This window comes from Populus euphratica, unplaced genomic scaffold (assembly GCF_000495115.2).
Source record: "Populus euphratica unplaced genomic scaffold, PopEup_1.0 scaffold323.1, whole genome shotgun sequence".
Lineage (NCBI taxonomy): Eukaryota > Viridiplantae > Streptophyta > Magnoliopsida > Malpighiales > Salicaceae > Populus > Populus euphratica.
Window position 1 is genome coordinate 307,600 of NW_011500128.1, and position 22,096 is coordinate 329,695.

At 32.7% G+C, this 22,096-nt stretch overlaps 1 protein-coding gene across 1 annotated transcript; it reads right to left on the bottom strand.

The window, feature by feature from the left end:
• Window positions 1–13,317: 13,317 nt before the first annotated feature.
• On the bottom strand, window positions 13,318–18,439 carry LOC105110335 (selenium-binding protein 1-like). The gene is made up of 8 exons (XM_011005335.1): window positions 18,168–18,439; window positions 16,878–17,073; window positions 16,286–16,513; window positions 15,792–16,023; window positions 15,512–15,619; window positions 15,117–15,389; window positions 14,094–14,470; window positions 13,318–13,417 (listed from the first exon to the last, which is right to left on the bottom strand). Exons 1-7 carry the CDS (start codon window positions 18,298–18,300, stop codon window positions 14,189–14,191), a joined length of 1,452 nt encoding a protein of 483 aa, XP_011003637.1. The 5' UTR covers window positions 18,301–18,439; the 3' UTR covers window positions 13,318–13,417; window positions 14,094–14,188.
• Window positions 18,440–22,096: the final 3,657 nt, after the last annotated feature.

A 22,096-nucleotide genomic window follows, 5' to 3' on the forward strand; every position in this document is an offset into this window, starting at 1 on the left:
TATATTAATAATTTTTTTTAATATAAATATCAAAATAATATTATTTTTTTAAAATTAAATAGAGCTTTAATTAGATTAGTAGCATCATTAATTAGATTACTAGCATCACAAATTAATCAAATTGATTTCTTTTTAATACCCAAGTTGACTTTTTAAAAAGTTAATCAGATTAACTCTAAATTAACTTCTATTTAATACAACCTCAGCTAGGAGGCGAGTTCACTAAGTTTAATAGCAACATATTACCCCATCTTCCTATGGAAGTTCAAGAAAAAAAAATATAAAATTTTCATAAATCTTATCGAGATTGAACTCTAGGTATCACTAGCTTGTGTATACACCACTCATATATGAAAAAAAAATTATAAATTATGTTTCATCCTATCCTCTGGGTTTAAAATGAAAAAGAAACTCAATCTTAATTTTTTATTTTCATTTTGAACGCAAATGATAGTTTTACAATAGGCCTAGAAATGTGATTTATTATATTTAATAATTGATTAATTTTTTAATTTAAATAATTTGATTTATTTTGTTTTAGCTAATATGTTTGATAAAATGATATAAAAAACTCAGGTAATTAACCGGTAACAGGTGATGTCTAATGAGTTAACATGATTGGAACATATAAAAAATTATTTTTGATAAATATAATTTTTTTTTATATTTAAGTTAATAATTTTATAAAGTGTTGAGAATAAAGAAATTATAAATTTTGAGTTTGAAAAATTTATAATGTATTTATATCTCGTGAATATTGTCTTTTATAAATAAAAAAACTAAATAATAATTTTATTTTTATAATATTTTGAGTTACTTTCTATTAAAAATAATATATATATTACATGTGAGCTCTAAAAAAGTTTTCAAATAAATATCGGGTGTAAAAAAGAGGCAACGGTTCAAGTGCACCAAACATACCCCTTGAGACTGGGCTCGAGAACATCGTTCGGATCCAAAAAAAGGGCTCGGTGTTCACCCAGCACCTGGGCTCGGGGCAGGGCGCGCCCTCAACTTCTAAGCAGGGTGTTAGCCTGAGCCCACAAGACGTTGGATATAGGCTTCGAAAAAGGGCCCACAACTATTTTGGGTGTTGTGCTAAAAGAGATAAATCTTGATACGCAGGGATAGAGTAAAACAGAAGGATCGAAAAATCCTATAAAGAGCCATCTTTCTTGTTTTCTAAGAACTGAAAGTTGTTGCATTTAATTAGTCCTCTTGCCCCTATGAACAATATAAACATGAAGTTTAATTGGATCTTAAATAGGGTCTAAAATTTTCATTAAAGTTTATGATAGATCAAACAAAAACGAAAACGAAAACAAAAGCTTTGGATCATCAATCATCAGACCTGCAACGATAGTACTTGGAACAACCGCGAGAAGGAGAATTAGATGGAGGTGGAAGACAACTACTACTATAAGACTGACCACTACCACCACCATTACAAACTGGCTGGTCTGGCTTTAAAGTACCAGGTGATATATACTTACTCTTCTCTTCAAGATACCTTTTACTAATATGAGATGGCATCAAGAACTCGTATTCTTCATCGCATTCTGCTATCGAACCATTGCATCCATTCGTTTTCGACGCCACCTTGTCGCCGAGCTGCAATATTACGAGGCTCAAGATCACAAGAAGGAAACAGAAATGAGGGAAGCACTTCCGTTCCATTTTTTTTTTGGTCTAGTGCTAGTGCTTGTCTTTGTTTGCAGTTCCAAGCACTTAAGTATAGGGTGATGCATTGAAATGGGAATAATTTTCCTTCCTGTAAAGCTAGTTAGTGGAGGACGCATTAGGGATAAGCCGAAGGAATGAGGGACCGCACTTCACCAAACCTAGCTATGATGGTGTCGCATTTTATCGATTTTTTCATGTGTTAGTTTCAACTTGGTATACATATTTTACTATGTCATTGAATTTAGCTATCTGAACTCATTCTGGTTTCACATTTACTTAGTGGAAGTCAAGTGTGATTATATTTAGGGGCGTTCAAAACTGGTTTCGGTTCATTTTGCACTAAAAACCCAACAGAAATATCTTTTTAATTTCTAAAATTTTTGATTAAGACTAAATTAAAAATTAATTCAAACCAAATCGGTTAGTTTAGTTTAATTTAGTTTTTCTCTCTTACATGATAAGGAACCTCGTAATCTTATTTTGTGTTTTTTAATGGGTCTATACTGAAGTGGAACCTTTCAATTCTTAAATACAAGACCATAAAATGATTTTTTTTTAGACATATAACTAAACTGATTTTATCTCACTTTTACATGACAATCAAGAATTATCTAATATAGAAAATTCAATCAACCCAAGCTTTTATAGGAAGAATTCGTTGTTATGATTACGGTAAAAAGCAAAGAGTAACAATCTACTCTAAGATTAGGGATGAATACAAATATTATGATACCCCAAAGCCTCTAGTCCTTAGAATGCTACAAGATTCATCAATCCATCCTCTCTCAGTAAATTTGCTACAGTTGCAGGTTCGTCCATGGTTCTTGGGTCCAATACCACCTTCACTTTTGTCTATCCACATGCTTTGAAGAATCCCTTTTATTTTGTTTCTACACTCTTTAATTGTCCATTGTCTTGATTAGGAACTAAAGAACTCGAACATTCCTTGTCTAAATAAAGTTTCAGGATTTCCATTCTCCTTGCAAACTGTTAGGTTGGTTGCCATTAATGTGCAACAACCATTTGCTATTGCACCAACCATGTGCACTCATCCAAGATGTCAAAGGTTGGCAACCACCTTTGTTGAAGAAAAGCCTCCATGAATGTCTCTTCACTCATTTTGCTCTCTTGCATATGCCTCTATTTATAGGCATTCATGGAGGCTTTTCTTCAACAAAGGTGGTAAATGTGAAGATAGTAGAGAGGAAGAGAGAGCTGCAATGGCAGCAGCCTTGCTGCCATTGCAGCAGCTGCAAGTGCAGCAAAGAGAGTTGAGAGTTGAGTATGAGAGGGTGTAATCCTCCTCCTCCATGTATTTGTTTTGTATTCTTTCTCTATCTCTAAATATATTGACTTCTCCCGTGGATGTAGGCGATTTTGCCGAACCACGTTAAATATTGTGTCAGTGTGCTTGGCTCTCCTATGAGCAAGTATTAGAACATCATCGGTCAGAATTCCTAACAATTGGTATCAGAGCGTTCGGTTTAAAGTGGTGTTTGATTTTGCTCAAAAATGAAAGTTGTCAAAATTGTGTTTTGACCATACCACTGTGTAGAGGAGGAAGAGACGAAGCCACTGGTGAAAACCGCGTCGAAATCGGACGTCGGAAACCGTCACACGCGCCGGCGGGGTGACTGTCCATGTCATCAGCCACGTCAGCAGTTCTGCACAGTCATCAGACACGTCACCTGACATATCAGCACCCTGACCAGTCAAACTGCCACGTCATTAGACACGTCAGCAGTCCTGCACAGTCATCAGGCATATCAGCACTTTGACCAGTCAAACTGCCATGTCAGATTTGGTTGACATATATGTCCTACGTGGATGACACGTCATTACAGCCACGTCAGCTCCCTGGATTTTGATCCTGTGTGGCAGAGTCTACATGCAACCGGTTTTGAGATTGAATCTGGGTCGTTTATCAGGCCAGAATTGTTTTGATCAAATCTTAGCCGTCTAAAGTGCGATTTGGATGATTTCAAACTTGTTTCCAGCTAATTTGATCGTTTCGGATGCAATGGTATGGTCCGATCGTTGAGATTGAGATCATAAAAGGCAGTGATGAATTATTAAAGAGAGATTGCCCGATTAGGAGGCATCTGATGGTCATCATGGTGGTCGATGGAGCTGAAGAAGAAGAAATCACACATGTTTGCCCAATTACATGTGTTGAACTATTATGTGGGGAATTTTAATTGCCTTGAGGGAAGTTAAAATTAGGACACTCTAGACACCCGATCATTTGAACAATTTGAGGTGGAGAGTGAAATTTGATGAAGACCAATCTTGACGAATCTGAGCACTGGTAGTCTCGCCAGATATTGAGAAATCAGGTATAAAACCAGGATACCCCAGATCACTTGTAAAGGAAAGCCGCAACAAAGCTAGCAAATGGTTGTATATACGAAAAGATAATACGATGGCTAGATATGGCCTAAGAAGTTCTGGCTAGGAGATTGGGTTTTAAGCGGGACCGTTGTGACCCCTCCAATCTTTCCTGGGAACTTGCTTAGTGGAAGGATTATCCATACGATACTATTTTCGTATATGTGACAGTTTGTTATGAAACTGTTGAAGACTAGCAGGATGACGGCACAAAGGAACAGTTGGGTTCCGTATGATCAAGGATCTGATGGAGTGGTGATTTCTCCAAGGAAGTTAGATTCGGTGACTATAATTTCTCGAGGGGAGAATTGATGAAGACCCTGATAATGGAAGAGAAATACAGCAAAGGGATAAAGATTGGCACCCTATTTAAACTTGGATAGATGTTGTGATAGGATGAGCTACTGTCAAAAATAAGCAATGAATAAGGAGAAATCTGGAGAATCAAAATTGCACGAGAGCACATGAAGATTGTGTAGGAGTACCCGGAGGATCCAACGAGGTACTATAATGAGACAACAGGTGCAAGGAGAAGAAGAGTTCCCAGATGAAGCTCAGAGCAGAGACTATGAAAAAGTTGTACAACAAAAAGTCTCTTGTGCTCTTGATAAAGGCAACAAGCGAGGACCTTTCAATGCATGCAAGGATGGAAGGATGAGCTGTTGCAGATGCACCTAATTGAGGGGGTGCAAACGCCTGTGATAAAAGGCGACCGCCTATGATGAAAGGCGAAGACACCAAAGGGAGTTGGTGCGGGTGGAGCTGTTAAGCAGAAAAGGCGTAGAAGCTCCAAACATAGAAATTGAGGTGGAGGATTGCGAGGAGTATACCGCAACTTTCTCTCTCTATATAATTAGTGGCAAAGAATTTATGGAGCCACTTTGAAGCATCTTAGCTGAAGGAGGATGCGAATGCCTATAAAAGGCGAAGACACCTTAAAGTGAAGGTGTGAGGGCTATGAGATGAGCCCATAATCAGACCGCCGTATGACGACGAGCGGAGACACCTCAGGAGAAGGTGTGAGGGCCGTGGAAGGAGCCCAGTTCAGAACGCCCCAGAGCCAATGTGATGGCTAGGTATGAGTGGACAGATGGATAGTCAATAAAAGGGCTATGATGAGTATGGAGACAAATACAGGATTGACTTTCATGGATATTGCCCCTATGCTAAAGATCAATGAGCTAGAAGACATTTGCCTTGGACAATAAGTGGATGACTTGTGGAGCATTAAGACGTGGCTGCTATGAAGGAGCAGAGGGCATGCGCAGGTTCCGGGAACAAGTTGACTCTTGTCAAGGTGGTGAGCTCGGTAATGACATTGTAATACTCAGAGTATGAAGACAGATATGGATCAACCTTTTATGGGCTGCCCCCATGGTTAAAGGTGGAAAGCTACCTGGACTCTTGAGACTAAGAGCGAGAGACTCATGGAGAAGTAAGGCGTGGTTCCTAGGGTGGAACAGAGGGCAGACGCAACTCCTGGATGAGTAGACTCTTGGAAGAGTGGTGAGCTTGTAATCATATTGAGATACTCAGATAATGACTGTCGCACTTGAAATATCCGTTTGAGGGGGTGTTGTAAGCCTTGATGTGAGGCTTGAGGAATCATTCCGGACTGAGCGTGGTTGATACGCTCGAAGGGGAATGTTGTTCCAGAGACAAGCGTTAACACTATTCAGATGTGATGTGGCAGACTATCTGGTTATAGTGATCCTTTTGTGTGAGAAAAGGTGTGCTTAGGTGACTCTGATGATTGAAAGGTTTGGCAAGTACCTGTAAACTTGGCTACAAAAGCTCTCAAAATGGAAAGCTTGGAAGAGCTGCAAGATGCAAGCTTGTGTTGAAGAAGAATGAGGACAGTTGCCCCACATGAATGGCAAAGGGGGTGATTGTTAGGTTGGTTGCCATTAATATACAACAACCATTTGCTATTGCACCAACCATGTGCACTCATCCAAGATGTCAAAGGTTGGCAGCCATCTTTGTTGAAGAAAAGCCTCCATGAATACCTATAAATAGAGGCATATGCAAGAGAGCAAAATGAGTGAAGAGAATTATGAAAATGTGAAGATAGTAGAGAGGAAGAGAGAGCTGCAATGGCAGCAACCTTACTGCCATTGCAGCAGCTGCAAGTGCAGCAAAGAGAGTTGAGAGTTGAGTATGAGAGGGTGTAATCCTCCTCCTCCATGTATTTGTTTTGTATTCTTTCTCTATCTCTAAATATATTGACTTCTCCCGTGGATATAGGCGGTTTTGCCGAACCACGTTAAATATTGTGTCAGTGTGCTTGGCTCTCCTATGAACAAGTATCAGAACATCATCGGTCGGAATTCCCAACACAAACGTCCAAGAAACAGGAGGCACAGTGGCTAATCCTCCAACGAATAACTGGGAATTTCTCGATTGTGAAAATATACTTCTCTAATGCTGCTTGAGAAACTCTTTGCACCTTAATTTAGTTGTGAAGAGAACTGAAAACGATGTAGGGCCACGCGACAAGAGCTTCTGTTAATAAATCTTTAGAAAAGTCTTTCTTCTTCACTTTGTCTTGTTTTTCTTTCTATTTACCACAGACTGCAAAATCTAAGCGGAAAAAAACAATATAAACTTTATTTTTTAGTGCAAAAATAGTTTTTTTGAAATTTATTTTTTAAAGTAATTTTAGATTATCTTATATATTGATATCAAAAATAATTTTTTAAAAAAATATTATTGATGTATTTTTAAAATAAAATATTTAAAAAATAACTGTTATTATAATAACAAATAACATTATAGTCTAGTTTATCTCTTATGGGTAAATTCTGAGGAAAAAAATTAAAATTAAAATTAAAATATTTTATGTAATCTCCTTTGAAATGATGGTTCTTTTTGTATTTTTTATTTGATCTCTGTTTATTTTTCTTTTTTCATTTATATAGTCTTCTATTATATTAGCTCGCCCATGTTTCACTTTCTAATCTTTTTATTCTTTCTATTATTTTGGAAACATGTTGGGAATTGGATTAAAAAATAGGTTAGGAGACTGATTAGGACAAGCTAGGCTTAATTATGCATCCAAATTCCACAAGGAATTGGTTTCTATCGAGATCGATAAGCCACTAACCTGGACGCTTGCAAGTGGCAAATAAATAAATAACTCCAATAGTAATAAATAAGCACAAAATGACTACTGGCTAATGATGCGAAGATTGAGATATAATGATCAAGAAATAAGGAAAGAAAACAGAATCCTTTGTTGATGGAAATCAGAAGAGTTGAGGAGAAATGGCGAAGGAAGAAGCCTTCAGTTTAGTAGCTGTCGCCTGCATCTCCCCTCTTTAGTTCTATCTGCCATGGATATGGGATTAGGTTTTGCAGGAGTGAAAGGTGGTGAAAAAAGGAACAATCTGCCGATCATTTTCGTAGGCTGGTTAAGTTGAGAGACATTGAAATGAGGTGTGGATTGGAGCTTCAGCTTGGTAAAATCAGAGCAGAGGCCATTGAACCTGTATTGCCAACGATCTTGGAAGGCCATAATAACATTTGACCGGAAACTTGTGATTAGCCCTTTGTGCCAAACTGACTTGTTTATAATGCTATAGTTTCGCATTTTTTTTTATAACCTTAAAAAGAATAAAAGGGTTACAACATTAAGAATTTAATGTCTAATGGATGAAATATTTTTAAAATATATGATCTAGGATATGAACTCATGATAATTCCTATAAAATCCAAATCTAACTAATTATTCCAGGTCTAAAATAAAAACAAATTAATAAACAAATAACTTGAACAAACTTAAATTTATAACACATGATATGCCGCGACTTGGATCAAATTGGTTCTGACATTAACAAAAAAAAAAACTTAGGTGATGCCTATGTATTCAAAGAAGAAAAGAAAACCCGAGACTCAAGTTATTTATTTAGCTGAATCAATTAAATCGGGTTAATTTAATGATATAATTAAAAATTTTAATAAAAAATAGAAAATAAAAAGACATGAGATAACCTGATTTATTTTTAAAATTAGTAAAAAATAATATAAAAAGCCAAAAAAATTAACATATTCCATTTTTCAAATAAATTAAATATTATAATAAAACTAAAAAAATAAACTTACAAACAAAAAAAATTAAAATTTTACCTTGCACTACACTGTAGATTGGATATTTTTTGTTTAAACTTTAAAAAACCATAAAAAACAAAATGGAGATGGTGACATACTAGACCATTATATATAGTGAATAATAAATTTAATTTAATAATTTTTTTTAAATAAATCTAAAAAAGAATAATGAATAAAAAGAACCAGTATAACCCAAGTAATCTTTAAAATCAATGAGAAATCCTATATAAAGCAAAATAAATAAATAAATTACTAAACATAATTTTTAATCGAATTAAGTACTTAATAATGAATCTCCTAAACATAGTCAAGCTTTCAAATTTATAATCTCATAAATCCTAGACCTGACGTTAATCAAAAAGTTTAATTTAATGTTAAATAATGAAATTAAAAATATATATATCAATTTAAAAAACTTTTCAAGGGAAAAAAATTATAAAAAAAATATAGATAAAATATGATATGTAAATATAATAAAAGAGGATGAAATTTGAAAAAAATAATTTAAAAACCATCCTAAATAAAATAAATAGAAATAATAAGAATGGAGACCAAATATCAAATTAAAAAAAAATAGAGGATAAAATAAAAAATAAAATTCGATTTTATAAATTAATTACAATGAACAAAATTTTTTTAAAAGAAATAAGGATAAAATCCTAAGAACCAAACAAACTAAAGGGCTAATGTGAAATGTTGCAAGATTAGACACAAAATCTAAGGCAGAAAGAGAAAAAAAATGTCATTCAATGCAAAACTGGATGTCATATACTAACATGCATCGTCTAAAAATATTTAAGCCATCATGATAAAAAACACTAAAAATACTTATTTTTCACCTTTATAAGTCATTGCAAGTGCCATTCGAAGATGACAGGGTGGCTTATTTATTGGCATGTTTGTGAAATGTTTCAATATTTTTTTAAATTTTTTTTAATTAAATTACTAAATCACTTCGGAGATCACTTGATTATTGTAAAAAAAAAAACAATGTGAAATAAATAATATGCCCCTAAAATCAAGTCTAAGTTTTTGTTTCACACACTATGTATAGAAAAATGAATAATAGAAGAATCTCTTAAGCCAAAGTTATGTTTTTTTTTCTTTTAAGGGTAATTTAGTAATTTAATTATTTAAAAAATTATGAAAAGATCAAGATAACCCCTAAAAAATTCTAGAATAATAGATAGATCACATGAAAAGACTATTTTACACTTCATGACTAGTTCTATGCTTTTTTAATTGAGAGAAAAACATAATTTAACTATTATAATCTACATCACACAAAGGCAAGTGTATAATAATTTTCCCACATGAAATAGTTTCTACTAGCATGTTCGTCTGCGCTCCATGTTATGGATCAGACTATTCTTTTTATATACTTCAAAAAAAATATTAAGAGTATTAAGATTTTTTTGATAGTATCATTAAATCCAATCAAGTGATTCAATCTTGAAATCTATCAATTTGGCTCTTTAACTAACTCGAGTTTTGAATTAAACTGTGTAAAAGCTAATTCAAAGCAAATCATTCAATTTAATGGGTCCAAAGACAACTTCGATGACTTATAAAAATATGATATAGCTTTTAAAAAAACTTTAAAACAATAATTTTTTTTAATATTGAGATAGTACCAAATTAGATCTACTTCAGTCCCCTTATGACCTGAGTCATGGACTTCAATGGATTTAATAATTTTATTTTTTTTAAATTATTTTTATTTAATTTCATGATAAAATTAAATGCTTGCAAAATCGAGTATCAACCCTAAGAAAAATATTTATTTGAGATTGTGATAACCTTATAGAAAGTAGTAAAACATAAACTGTGAACTTTATTTCCCAACCAATCTAATATTAAAGAAAAACAAAAAAATCAATTAATAAAATTAGAGGACCAAAAATTAAAAAAAAAACATCAATTTTCACGAGTAAACTTGTTAAACCCGTGAATTGTGTAACCCGAGTCAACATGTCAAACCTACAAATTGGGTAATGGACTCCATTAGAATTAATAACTTGTTTTTTTTCTAAACTATTTTTTATTTAAAGATATGATAATGAAAATAAACGATTACAAAATCGACCGTCAAATCAATATTGAGACTTTTTTTTAAGACTATGATAACCTCATAGAAAGCGAAAGGAAACAAATTATAAAACTTAATTATCAATCAATCTAATATCAAACGTTATAATAAAAAAAAGTTAAACTTGCAAAACTCATCAATAGACCCATAGACTTTCTAAAATTTAATAATATATTTTTTTTTTCAAAATCATTTTTTTAACTATATGATAAAAATAAAAATAGATGGTAACACAATGAAGTTCGATTAATTAAAAGAAAAACCACCACTAAACCAGTGAATCGAGGCAACTGGAGTTACCTCATCAAATTCACAAATCGAGTCATTGATTTTACAAAGTTTAATAATTTAGTTTTTTTAAAATTATTTTTTTAATTTTAAAATAGATTATACAACGAGGCTGTAATATTTTTTATGATACTAACTTGATGCAAGGATAATTTTTTTTGATATCATAATAACTATATAAAAAATAAATTAAAATAAATTATGAATTTTAAATCTTTATAAACACATCTTATAACAACTAAATTTTAAAAAAATCAATAATCAAAGAAAAAAATCAAAATATATATATATAAAAAAACACTAAGTATGGGGAATCGATGTTTACTGCACAACTTTTAGTTTTATTCTTAATACTGAATTAATATTAATACACCCAATCTCCTCAATGTTAAAATGTCAGCCACCTTTTTGTTTCATTCGATGTCGAGTCTTGCTTATTTCAATAAAGGAATCACGCTGAATAATTTGCTCCACGAACAGCTTACAACTATGTTTCAATGATTGGGCTTGTTTGTGCCTTTTATGGGCCTTTTCGGGTTTTTATTTATGTAAAAAACAAATTACAGTCACCCTATTTATTTTTATTTTAATCATCACCAATTCGGAAGTCATGCCTCCAATTATTAATCTGGAAAGAAACCAATAGGCAAAATACAGTACCAAAACCAATCAGCAAAGAAACCAATGCAAGACCCACGATTCCTCTTGTAAAAAAATATAGTTATCGGCAAGAATGCTGTATGCATGGAGTGCATCAGATTCTATGCAGGCTTTCACTGTATCATCAAATACTGATAAATTGGCCTTTTATACTTGATATTGGTTTAGGGTTCAAATACAATCGGTTCGATTGAGTTGGATGATTTCAGAAGTTTGAAACCCACCCGAGATGAATCAGAATTTCTTTTGGGGTTTTTTAATCCGTCTTTTTCCTTGATTCCGTTTTTTTATTTTTTATTTTTTATTTTTGGTTTCATTTTCTAGTAGTTCGTCTTCTTTTTTTTTCCTCACCCCAAATGCTTCGGCTGAAAATTGAGAAACTTTTCAATCTAGCTAGCTAGCACATATGATCATCGGTCGCAGATGAGAGCCAAAGAAGAAGTGTAAGAAAATCAATTCTGAATTGGAAAAATGGCCATAAAAATGGAAAGTGTAGATAAAAAGGTTGAAACAGCCTCCTGTATTTCCTGTCAATATCAAGAGGTGAACATTTACCACCATTCATTGCTAAGCAAATTTAGACTTTTTTGTTCTAAGATCAGCTTGTGAGGTGTGTGTTGAAGACCAACAGTAGAGTATTCAAGAAGAAATGGCCCAGGTTAGACTCATTGCTGAAGTAAATGGCTGTCATTTTCCAGGTGGAGTCATCGGAGAATGTATACTCCTGTTCGAACCACCATCAATCCATGCTTGACCGGCCCAAACAGATAATATTTATTAAGCACTAGAGATCATATCCTTGGACAGGAGAATTGGAGAAAAAAATAAAAATGATGCAGTTTTATCACTAGCAATGATTGCAACAGTTGAACAAGATGTATTTGATTTCAACAGTGGTGTGATGATGCATAGGAATCCAGTCCTGCGAATCAATTTTATTTTGATTGCAAATCTTAAGAACATAAAAATAGACCTTAATGACACGCAATTATTGAGAAAATAAAGTTCCTGAAGAGGAAATTGCCCTCCACATTATCACACACTATGCAATACTAATCATGACCTACACTTGTAGTACTTGTTGCACCCTCTGTTGTAATTGTTTGATGGTGGAGGTAGGCAGCTGCCTTTATAGGGTTCACCTCTCTTAACCTTGCCACAGAATGGTAAATCGGACCTCAAAACTCCAGGAGTAAGTCTGACAGCTCTAACAATTCTTCGACTTGTCTCTGACTCCATTGACAATTCTTCCTCTGCCATTTCATCACTACATTCTACCATGGAACCACTGTATTGCACTTTTTCAGTACTTGCTTGCATAGCAGCAAGTCTAAACTGGGAGCTCGGTTCTACCCGGACTAGAACTAATAAGAAGGCTGCGAGAAAAAGTTGTAAGGAATAAATGTTACAGTTCCTCTTTGTTTCCATTCCTTGATCGCAAGTTTTCTTCCACTATGCTTCCATTTTATCTAGGTGCTGCTTAGCTCAGCTGTCTCTATCAAGACATTTTTCAATTATTGTGTACTCGCTACTTATTTTATCTAGGTGCTGCTAATCAAATTCGCGTGAACCTAAAGCATTCTGATCCCACCAATAACTTTCTGTCATCTTTCTTTTGTTTTGTCTCAAATCCCTACAGATACTTATGTCTTGAGTCTTGACTTTGATAAAAGAAAGAAAACAACATATTTTTACTCAAGAAACCAGCCAAGGAAGATTTGAAGCCACATGCTAGCAAGTAGGCAAGTGCTGCAATCTTGCAGGAAATCAAAGTATTCTTGATTTCCAAACTTTATCATCAATAAATTATTTTCAGGATTTCAATCTCTCAAATATGTGAAAATTATGAAGTTCTAAGACCATGGACGTTATGATTTCTGTTTAATTGGTCATGTATATAATCAAAGAATTGATTACAATCTTAGCTGATAAAATGGAACCCGTTTTCTGATGAATGAGAGACAGTTCTATTAGACGATATTGAGGGGTACAGCAGATGGAGGCCAGTAGCCAAGGGCAGAAAGACCAATGAGATTTATAAGCACAAAAACTAGCAAAGAATCTAGGGGGAGCAAACCCAAAAAGGGCCATGCTGGCCGGATCAGGCATAAGTTCATGTTGATTATGAATCTGCAATTATCATTTGATATTAAACGATGGATTAAAGCATTAAAAGGAACGAAGTTACTCATCCATCAAAGAGTAAGTGCCACAACATGCCATTGAGATTTACACATTGATATTATCACTTCCTCAGGTTTGTTCTTAGGTAACCCCTCGCTGCCAAACCATTCAGGATGCTTAGATCCATATATCTGATGTGCAGTCACCTCCGGGGTATCTCATCTCATGGGCTAGGGAAGGTCCATCAGGTTCAGATGCAAAGTCTACAAAATAGTTTGGATTTATTGCAAGACGACCTTTCTCAGTGTCAACATCTATCTGTAACATATGAGATCCTTTCTCCACGACTTCTGGATAAAACTGACGATCCCAGGTACTGAAAAGTGAGTTGGTGACATAAAGCCGCTTCCCGTCTAGACTCAGCTGAATCATTTGAGGCCCTCCTCTCAATCGATGTCCCTGAACAGAAATTATGAAACTTATCAATCTATACCACAATACTCTTTGGCAGAGATACAAACAAGCTCTAGGGAAGATATACAAAACTAAAACATTATTTCGTAAGTGTTTTTATGAGCCAGAATCATACACGACAAATTGAGGGGGGGGAATTGTTTTTCATTCCACATTCCCAGTTAATTAACTCCCACTGCACAATTGGTCCAGTGGAAAAATGTAGCATCATCAATGCATGGACACGGTTAGGCTTGGTGCGTCTTGATGTCCAGAAACGTAGCAGTTCCATCTCTTTGTGCCACAACATGCCATTGAAATTTACTCATTGATATTATCACTTCCTCAGGTCTGTTCTCAGGTAACCCCTCACTGCCAAACCATTCAGGATGCTTAGATCCATATATCTGATGTGCAGTCACCTCCTGGGTATCTCATCTCATGGGCTAGGGAAGGTCCATCAGGTTCAGATGCAAAGTCTACAAAATAGTTTGGATTTATTGCAAGACCACCTTTCTCAGTGTCAACATCTATCTGTAACATATGAGATCCTTTCTCCACGACTTCTGGATAAAACTGACGATCCCAGGTACTGAAAAGTGAGTTGGTGACATAAAGCCGCTTCCCGTCTAGACTCAGCTGAATCATTTGAGGCCCTCCTCTCAATCGATGTCCCTGAACAGAAATTATGAAACTTATCAATCTGTACAACAATGCAAGTTAAGGTTGACTCTTTGGCAGAGATACAAACAAGCTCTAGGGAAGATATACAAAACTAAAACATTATTTCGTAAGTGTTTTTATGAGCCAGAATCATACACGACAAATTGAGGGGGGGGAATTGTTTTTCATTCCACATTCCCAGTTAATTAACTCCCACTGCACAATTGGTCCAGTGGAAAAATGTAGCATCATCAATGCATGGACACGGTAGTTGTAGGCTTGGTGCGTCTTGATGTCCAGAAACGTAGCAGTTCCATCTCTTTGACAAGAAAGTATGCCTAAAAGGCATATCAGCCTTTGTTGGTTCTAAATTTTCCATACCAGATGATATGACTATTTGCTTCCTGGCAAATGCGCATATCTGACATGAGCTCTTGGTGTGGAAAGTATTCCAAGGGCTGTGTGATACGTGAGGGATGGGCCAAATGCATTCTAGTATGGAAGGATAATCAGATTAACATGCATTTAAACTAGAATCCATTATTACAGTATTGTCAGCTGAAATATAAAAATAATAGTAAAGCAGTTTAGACTTTTTAGTAGGACAATTTAGATATAGGTGTTGTTAGTACTTTAGATTTACAATGATCATACAAACCTGGATTTCTGGAACATCATACTGCCAGGTTTTTCCATCTTCACCCTCAGCAACTACTGGGCTTCCTTTTTGGATCAGCCCCCCAACCCAGACTTGCCCTTTCAGGACAGGATTTTTGGGGTCCTCAATGTTGTACTGTCTGACATCTCCATGCAGCCAGTTGACAAAATATAGAAACCGATCGTCAAGAGATAAGAGAAAATCAGTTATAAGCCCTGGCATTTCTGGAAGAATCCAGTTTTGCACCTTCAATGGTTTCACTGATATTGCCAACTGAAAAGACAAATGGGGATCGCCAAGTATTTTGGCAATGGAGTCATTTTAGAATGTCATTATCCAACAAATAGCAATGCTATCCACAAGGAAAACAAGCATCTTATCTACCATTTGCATACCTCATGGCTCCATGATTCATCATGGGTCTTGAAAAATCGTACCATGTTACTTGTTAAGGCACACCCAACAAACCCTGTATCTTTAGAAGGATTGTGAAGGAACCTTATCTGCAAATCAGTCAAACAGGGATATATCAGATATTTTATTTGAAGAGTCACGATGCCTTGCATCGATGATGACAATAAATAAACAAAAGAAAGTCTGTGCATGCATCATAAGCAAAGAAACGTTGGCCGTATCTAAATCATAGGAATCAACATATTGATCTAGAGAAATCACCTCCAAGGGCAGGAGTCCAGTACTGCCAAGATCCAATGTCTGTTTCAGTTCACCATTAGGCCAACTGTAGACATGCAAATGCCTCCCATAAAGACCATCTGAAACATGTTGCGGATTGAAGCCTTTAGTGAAGGCTGCAGGAGCTCCCCATGATGAGCTAATCATTATGTTGTGTCGAGGTTGGTACCAGAAATCATAACCAAATGTCGGACTGTGCCCTGGTTTCTCCCACCTAATGATCATGAAGATGATTTAAAGGTTACAAAAATCACATTTTTCTTACTCTTCAGTGAAATTTGCATCTCAGCACGCTTTGAAGAACATTAAAGGTAAAGTTGATACATAATCAACCCCATTTCATGTGTCTGGAAAACATTTTTTTTAGTTATTTAGTACCAGTAGAGTGAATTAAGTGAATCAAACCAAACATCTGCGTTAACCAAAGCAAAAGAGTTGAAGAGGAAGCTGCTTAGGTTAGGGGCATGGACAAATACCTCCCCTTTACGTTGAATTCTGAATCAAGTAGAAGAAATCCATTTCCCTCTGCCTTTCCATCTTTATCTCCAAGGCATGATACCATGACATCTCCAGAAGCAAGGCAATGAGATGTGTGTGGATACGCTAATCCTGTCTTATTTACAATATCCGCAGGCTCAACAACTTTATGCAATGAGGGAGCCCTTGGATCTTTTAGTGTGTCAATTGCATATATGCGACCAGATCTGTTGGAAATAGATTGCACAAGAAACTTATTGAGTGTTTGGTTTAAAAAGTTAAATGATTGATGATTTTTACATGACATTTTTGAAATGAAATCTTCAAAACTTCAACGCACTCATGAGTGCTCACGACCCAACTCTAGCTTTGGTAATTCTTAAACAGCATGGCTAATTTTTTAACCTAAGAATCAATTCTTATATTTGTTTTGATTTTATACCGTGAAAGCACCCTCCAATAACAATGTTAGTACTTGTGTTTGTTGGTTCAATGCCAAAACTACGTGCATAGTTCCTAGTTTTCTACAATGCAACTCTCTTCTTGTCCAGATTAAAATTCGAAAATATAAAATAAACTGCAGTATCTTACATCAAGGAAGGAAGGATCAGATAACGCCTGGCTGCTGATGGATCTCCATGACAAGAGCTGCAAGAATTCCACCCTGAATGATGTAGTTCATCTCCTAAGTTTGGCATAGGTAGCCTGTGGATAACTTTCGAATAATTGGGTGAGTTGGGATCTACATCCACTGTGGCTAGATAATCCGGCTTCTCTATTCCCGTTCCTGTATAGATATTTAAAAAATTATATTCCTTATCATCACTTATTTTCCATGAGCTTGTCAAGAATGATAATATTAAGGAGTTAAGATATAACTCGGGAACATTAATTCATTTAAAATTGATCCATCAATAAAGGAAGCAGCTTTAAGAGGCATACGTTAGACAAGGAGTTAAGATATAACTCGGGAACATTAATTCATTTAAAATTGATCCATCAATAAAGGAAGCAGCTTTAAGAGGCATACGTTAGAAATGTAAATATCAAGTTGTTAAGTCATGCATATCAAGAATATAGGCCTACATCTCACAATATTCTGCTAAAATCTGTGGTTTATTGTATAAAACTAAACTTGTAGTGTTTTCAAAAGTAATATATAAAAGTGCATTAACATATAGAATTATAGTGTTCCCATATTTCTTGTAAAGAAAGTCCATTAACATATAGAATTATAGTGTTCCCATATTTCTTGTAAAGAAAATGTTGTAAGCATGCACTAAGCAAAATCATTTTCATTAATAGGAGATATTACTTTCCTAGACCAAAAACTTAAGTCCAAACCATAATCATGTTTACTTAAGCAGCAGCAGCAGAGCATTCCCTGGAGGAAATGTATTTCTACATCATATGATGGACCAGCATATCCCAGGTACTGGAGGAAATCTTTGATGAAAATGAACAGGCAAATAAATTCCCAGTATCCCTATAGCTCACTTTCTATGTCTATAAACAAAAGCAACTGTGAACAAGAAAGGTTCACAATAATATTCTTTTGACCCCACCAAAATTGAAGTTTCACCAATTATATGCACAAAGCTCCATAAATTAACTTGATCAGAGATCATATCCAAGAAAGTTAAAGGGCGAAAAATCACAAAGAACAGAAATTTTGGTGACAGTATGAAGATATACACTGCTTATCAAGATCTAAAGTCACAACAAAATTTTCCCAGAAAAAAGAAACCAAGAAAACCACTCTCATCCATCAAGAAGGAAATTTCAAGAAACTCCAAAGAAAAAGAATCAAGCACACAAAGGCCACAACTAAAACAAATAATGGGAAAGAAAATAAATAAAGTTAACAACAACAACAATTACCAGCGTAAACACAAGTGACATAAATAAGTGACTCTCTTGGACCAGACATGGCTTCAAGTGGGCTAGCATAACCTGGTCCTTTCTTGCAGCATCCATGTCCATGATCACTCACCACTTCTGTCCCTGTAGCCATCTCTCTCTCTCCCTGTGGATGATGGTGGTGAGCAGCGAGAACCAAGAAGTTTAAAGTTTATAACACAAAATAGTTTTTTTTTTTTGGTAATATTACACAAAATAGGAAGTCATGCAATCTTACTTTAGAAGAACATAACTCCCATCTAACGCGTTGCTGTTTCTATTTATTTTTGCTGAAACTGAGGTGGCAGTCCTATTTTTTTTTTTTAATTGAATTTAGCCTCCTTTTGATACCTTTGTTCAATGTGTCCAGGGGGGGTGCATCTGGACGCCTTACCTAATTTTTTTTCTAATTGATGTGTTTTTTTATATTTTGATGAAGTATGTTTTTTAAAAATACATTTTGTTTAAAAAAATATTAAAAATATTTTTTTTATTTTTAATATTAATATATTAAAATAATTAAAATATTAAAAATATATTAATTTGATATTTTTTAAGCTAAAAGTATTTTTAAAACATACATAAATACAATTATAAACAAAAATAAATAGTCTCTTATATGAAAATTTATTATTGTCCTTTGCAAAATCTTGTGAACTAGTTATGGGAGCAAAATGATTTTTTCAAAATGATACAATTATCTTTAATAAATTATATGAAGTAAAATTAATTATTTTATTTTATTTTATATAGTAAAAGTACTCATTTAACCCTATAATAAAACAACTTAATGTCTATTACTATTACTGAAGTATATTTTTGTATTTTTAATTTTATATAATATTGTAATTACTTTGATGCTTTTAAAAATAAAACCAACAAAATTTTCATCCAAGACTAATTTTTTTATTTATCATTTTATATTGTTTTTATTGTAAAATTTAAGAGTAATCATGAACATTTTTTTCAATTACATTTATTAAATATTTTTTTTTTTATTAAAAAAATAATTGACATGTGTTATACACATGTCAATATGTGGATAACCCCCGCTCTGTTTAGGCAGTGCTTGATCAAATGCTACCTTTCGAGGTTACATTTGAAATATCTTGGCATCTCTAACTCAATGAGGTAGCATATATTTCAAGATTCACAATAGTTTGGCATCAGATATTTCTTTCCCTCTTTTTCTCTATCTCTTCTTATCTAGATTTTTGTAATGGTTTCTTAAAAATTTAATAACAATCATTTAATTTGTTGATTCTTCATATTTGGTCTATTTTCTTTTTATTATAATTTTGTATCTTGAATAATTTATAAAATTTACATGTCTTTTCAATTTTATCCCTCTTAAAAAATTTTAATCTTTTAAATTTGGTTCTTATTTTTTTATTTGAAATCATGTTTTATAATTTCACACTTTGGTATTTTTTTTCCTATTAAATTTAATCCTAATTTTTTTGATTGCCAAATTTTTTGTTTTGACAAGTTTTTAAAATTATTATTTTTAAATTGTTTCATAATAAACTTCTTAATTGAACCCAGATCTAGGGTTGTATGGGTTGCAAGTTTTAAAGATTTAATTAAGTTTATGATTTTTTCGGGTTTTCTTAGTTTTTTTTTTCTAAGCTAATTTTTTCCTAATTTATCCTATAGTGTTTATTCAATTAAAGATTGAGTTCCTTTTTTTTTAGCTTTCTTTCTATGTAGAATTTTTTACTGATCTTAAAAAATACTTGATTATCTTATGTCTTTTTATTTATCGTTCTTTATTGGGTTTTTCTTTTAAGTTTTGTTCTCATTCTTTTTAATGCTATTTATTTTTTTGATATAATTTTTCTAATTTAATTTATTCTCTAGAATTTTCCACTAATTTTAATAATGGCCGAACTTTCTTGGGTTTTTTTTAATTGTTACTTTTTGTTAGATTTACTTTAAATAATTAGTATTAAATTGGTTAGAAAATGAGCTTCTTGATTCGGCTTGGATCTAAAATTTAATGGGTTGTGAGTTTTAGACATTTATCTAGATTTAGATGGTTCATCTAATTTTTTTTAGTTCGTTTCTCTTTTTTAAAGTTGATTTTTTTTCAGTTTTATCATTTAACATTTTATATTATTAGTAATTAGGCTTTTTTTATTTATCTTTTATATGATATTTTTAACCCTAAATTTCTTGTCATTTCCCTTATTTTTTTTCATATATCAACATTTTTTTCCTCGTGATATTTATGCCTCGAGTCATTTAAAAACAAAGTAAAACACGCTTGGGTCTTAAAATTATAAATATTTTTTAATTTCATCTTTTTTTTTTATTTTTGTTTTATTGTTATTTGTTTTGTTTGTGATTATTTTTAGCTTATTTTATAATTTCATCCTTAATGAAGTTTTTTTTTTCTATCAAGCTTGATCCTTATTTTTTATTGCTATTTTTTTTTCTTTTACAAGTTTTTAAAAGTAATATTTTTTCATAATTTCATCCTTTAAAATTAAATTAGTTACCTAGTAAAAACATTATATATATAAACAAATATGTAAACCATTGTGATTAAATATGTAATTTTTAAAAAATTTAAGATTATAAATGTAAAGTATTAGTAAGTGAAATAAAATTATAACAAGGAAAGTAATAAAAGTCTGGAAGATAAGATTCTAAACTTGAATTAAAAACTATATGTACTTATCAAATAGATTTGATAATTATAATTTTGAAGTTAATTATAATTTTAAAATTATATGTACTTATGATTTGAAGAGTGAAAGTTAAAGAAATAAATACACAGCATGGTAACGATATTAAGCCCTTCACAAGAGATTATTAAAGTGTTAAACCTATATTAGAATTGATGGTTTGGATATATATTACAAAATTGTCCCTTAGTTGAGATTATTGGTCTAAGGAAATTATTAGCCACTTTGGTGACTAAGCATATCATAATGATGAAATGACAAGAAAATGGTTTACTTTGAGTAATAAAGAATTTTACTGTAGAAGTATGAGATTCCTAGAAGATAAGTTATTGTATTCAAGGTTGCTATCTTATGAAATTGTATGAGTGTAAAATGCAATTGTTGGTTCTAAAAAATGTTAATTAAATATGCATTGTTTTTGTATTTACGCAGAATTTGCAATTTCTGTTTATGTCATGTAATTAAAAATATGTGGGCTAAGTCTTAATATAATCTTTAAAATAGTAAATTGTAAATAATATATATCATGTTAAATCCATGTGGTGTAGATTAAGGATGGTAAAGTTTTAATTTCTTGGGATTTGTACATCATTTTGTATATTCATTTAAAATGCATGCATTTCATAATTCTAGATGAAGGATGGTAAAGCTTTAATGTGTTGGATTCATTGATATAGAATTTGTGAGTTCACTTAGTTTAACTTTTTTTTTTTTGCTATTTTTTTCAGTTTTAACATTAAATATTGGGTTTTTTATATTCTAGATGAATTCATATTGTTGTTTTTATTTATATTTTTTTGTTATTATTGTTATATTGTTATTTATATTATTTAAATTAACATTTAGTTAGGTAACTCGTGTCTTAATTTTTTTTATCTCTTAATATTTTTTTTACATTGTTAAAAATTTGACTGTCCATAAAGAATCACGTGCCACCAACATATTTTATTCACTAATTTATAATATATTTATTTTTGAGGTAGCTTTGTGGTTGTGAATTAAAAAAATATGGTTAATTATAATTAGTTGGATTTAAATATATATTTTGTAAAAATTATAGTTAATGTTTATATATATATATATATAAAAACTACTTCTCAAAAATTATATTTAAAACTTAATTTTTTAATAAATTTCACAATATACAATATAATTTAATTTATTATAAAACATTTTACTGTATTTATTGCACTGTAAACATGAAAACAGATGTTAAACAAC

What these genes read in the sequence shown, in the direction of transcription:
- LOC105110335 (XM_011005335.1), bottom strand. Translation starts at nt 18,300, where the DNA reads ATGGCTACAGGGACAGAAGTGGTGAGTGATCATGGACATGGATGCTGC. An exon ending in TGTCACTTGTGTTTACGCTG is followed by an intron (nt 17,074 to 18,167) that starts GTAATTGTTGTT and finishes ATATCTATACAG; the next exon opens with GAACGGGAATAGAGAAGCCG. An exon ending in ATGATGTTCCAGAAATCCAG is followed by an intron (nt 14,471 to 15,116) that starts GTTTGTATGATC and finishes ATTTCTGTTCAG; the next exon opens with GGACATCGATTGAGAGGAGG.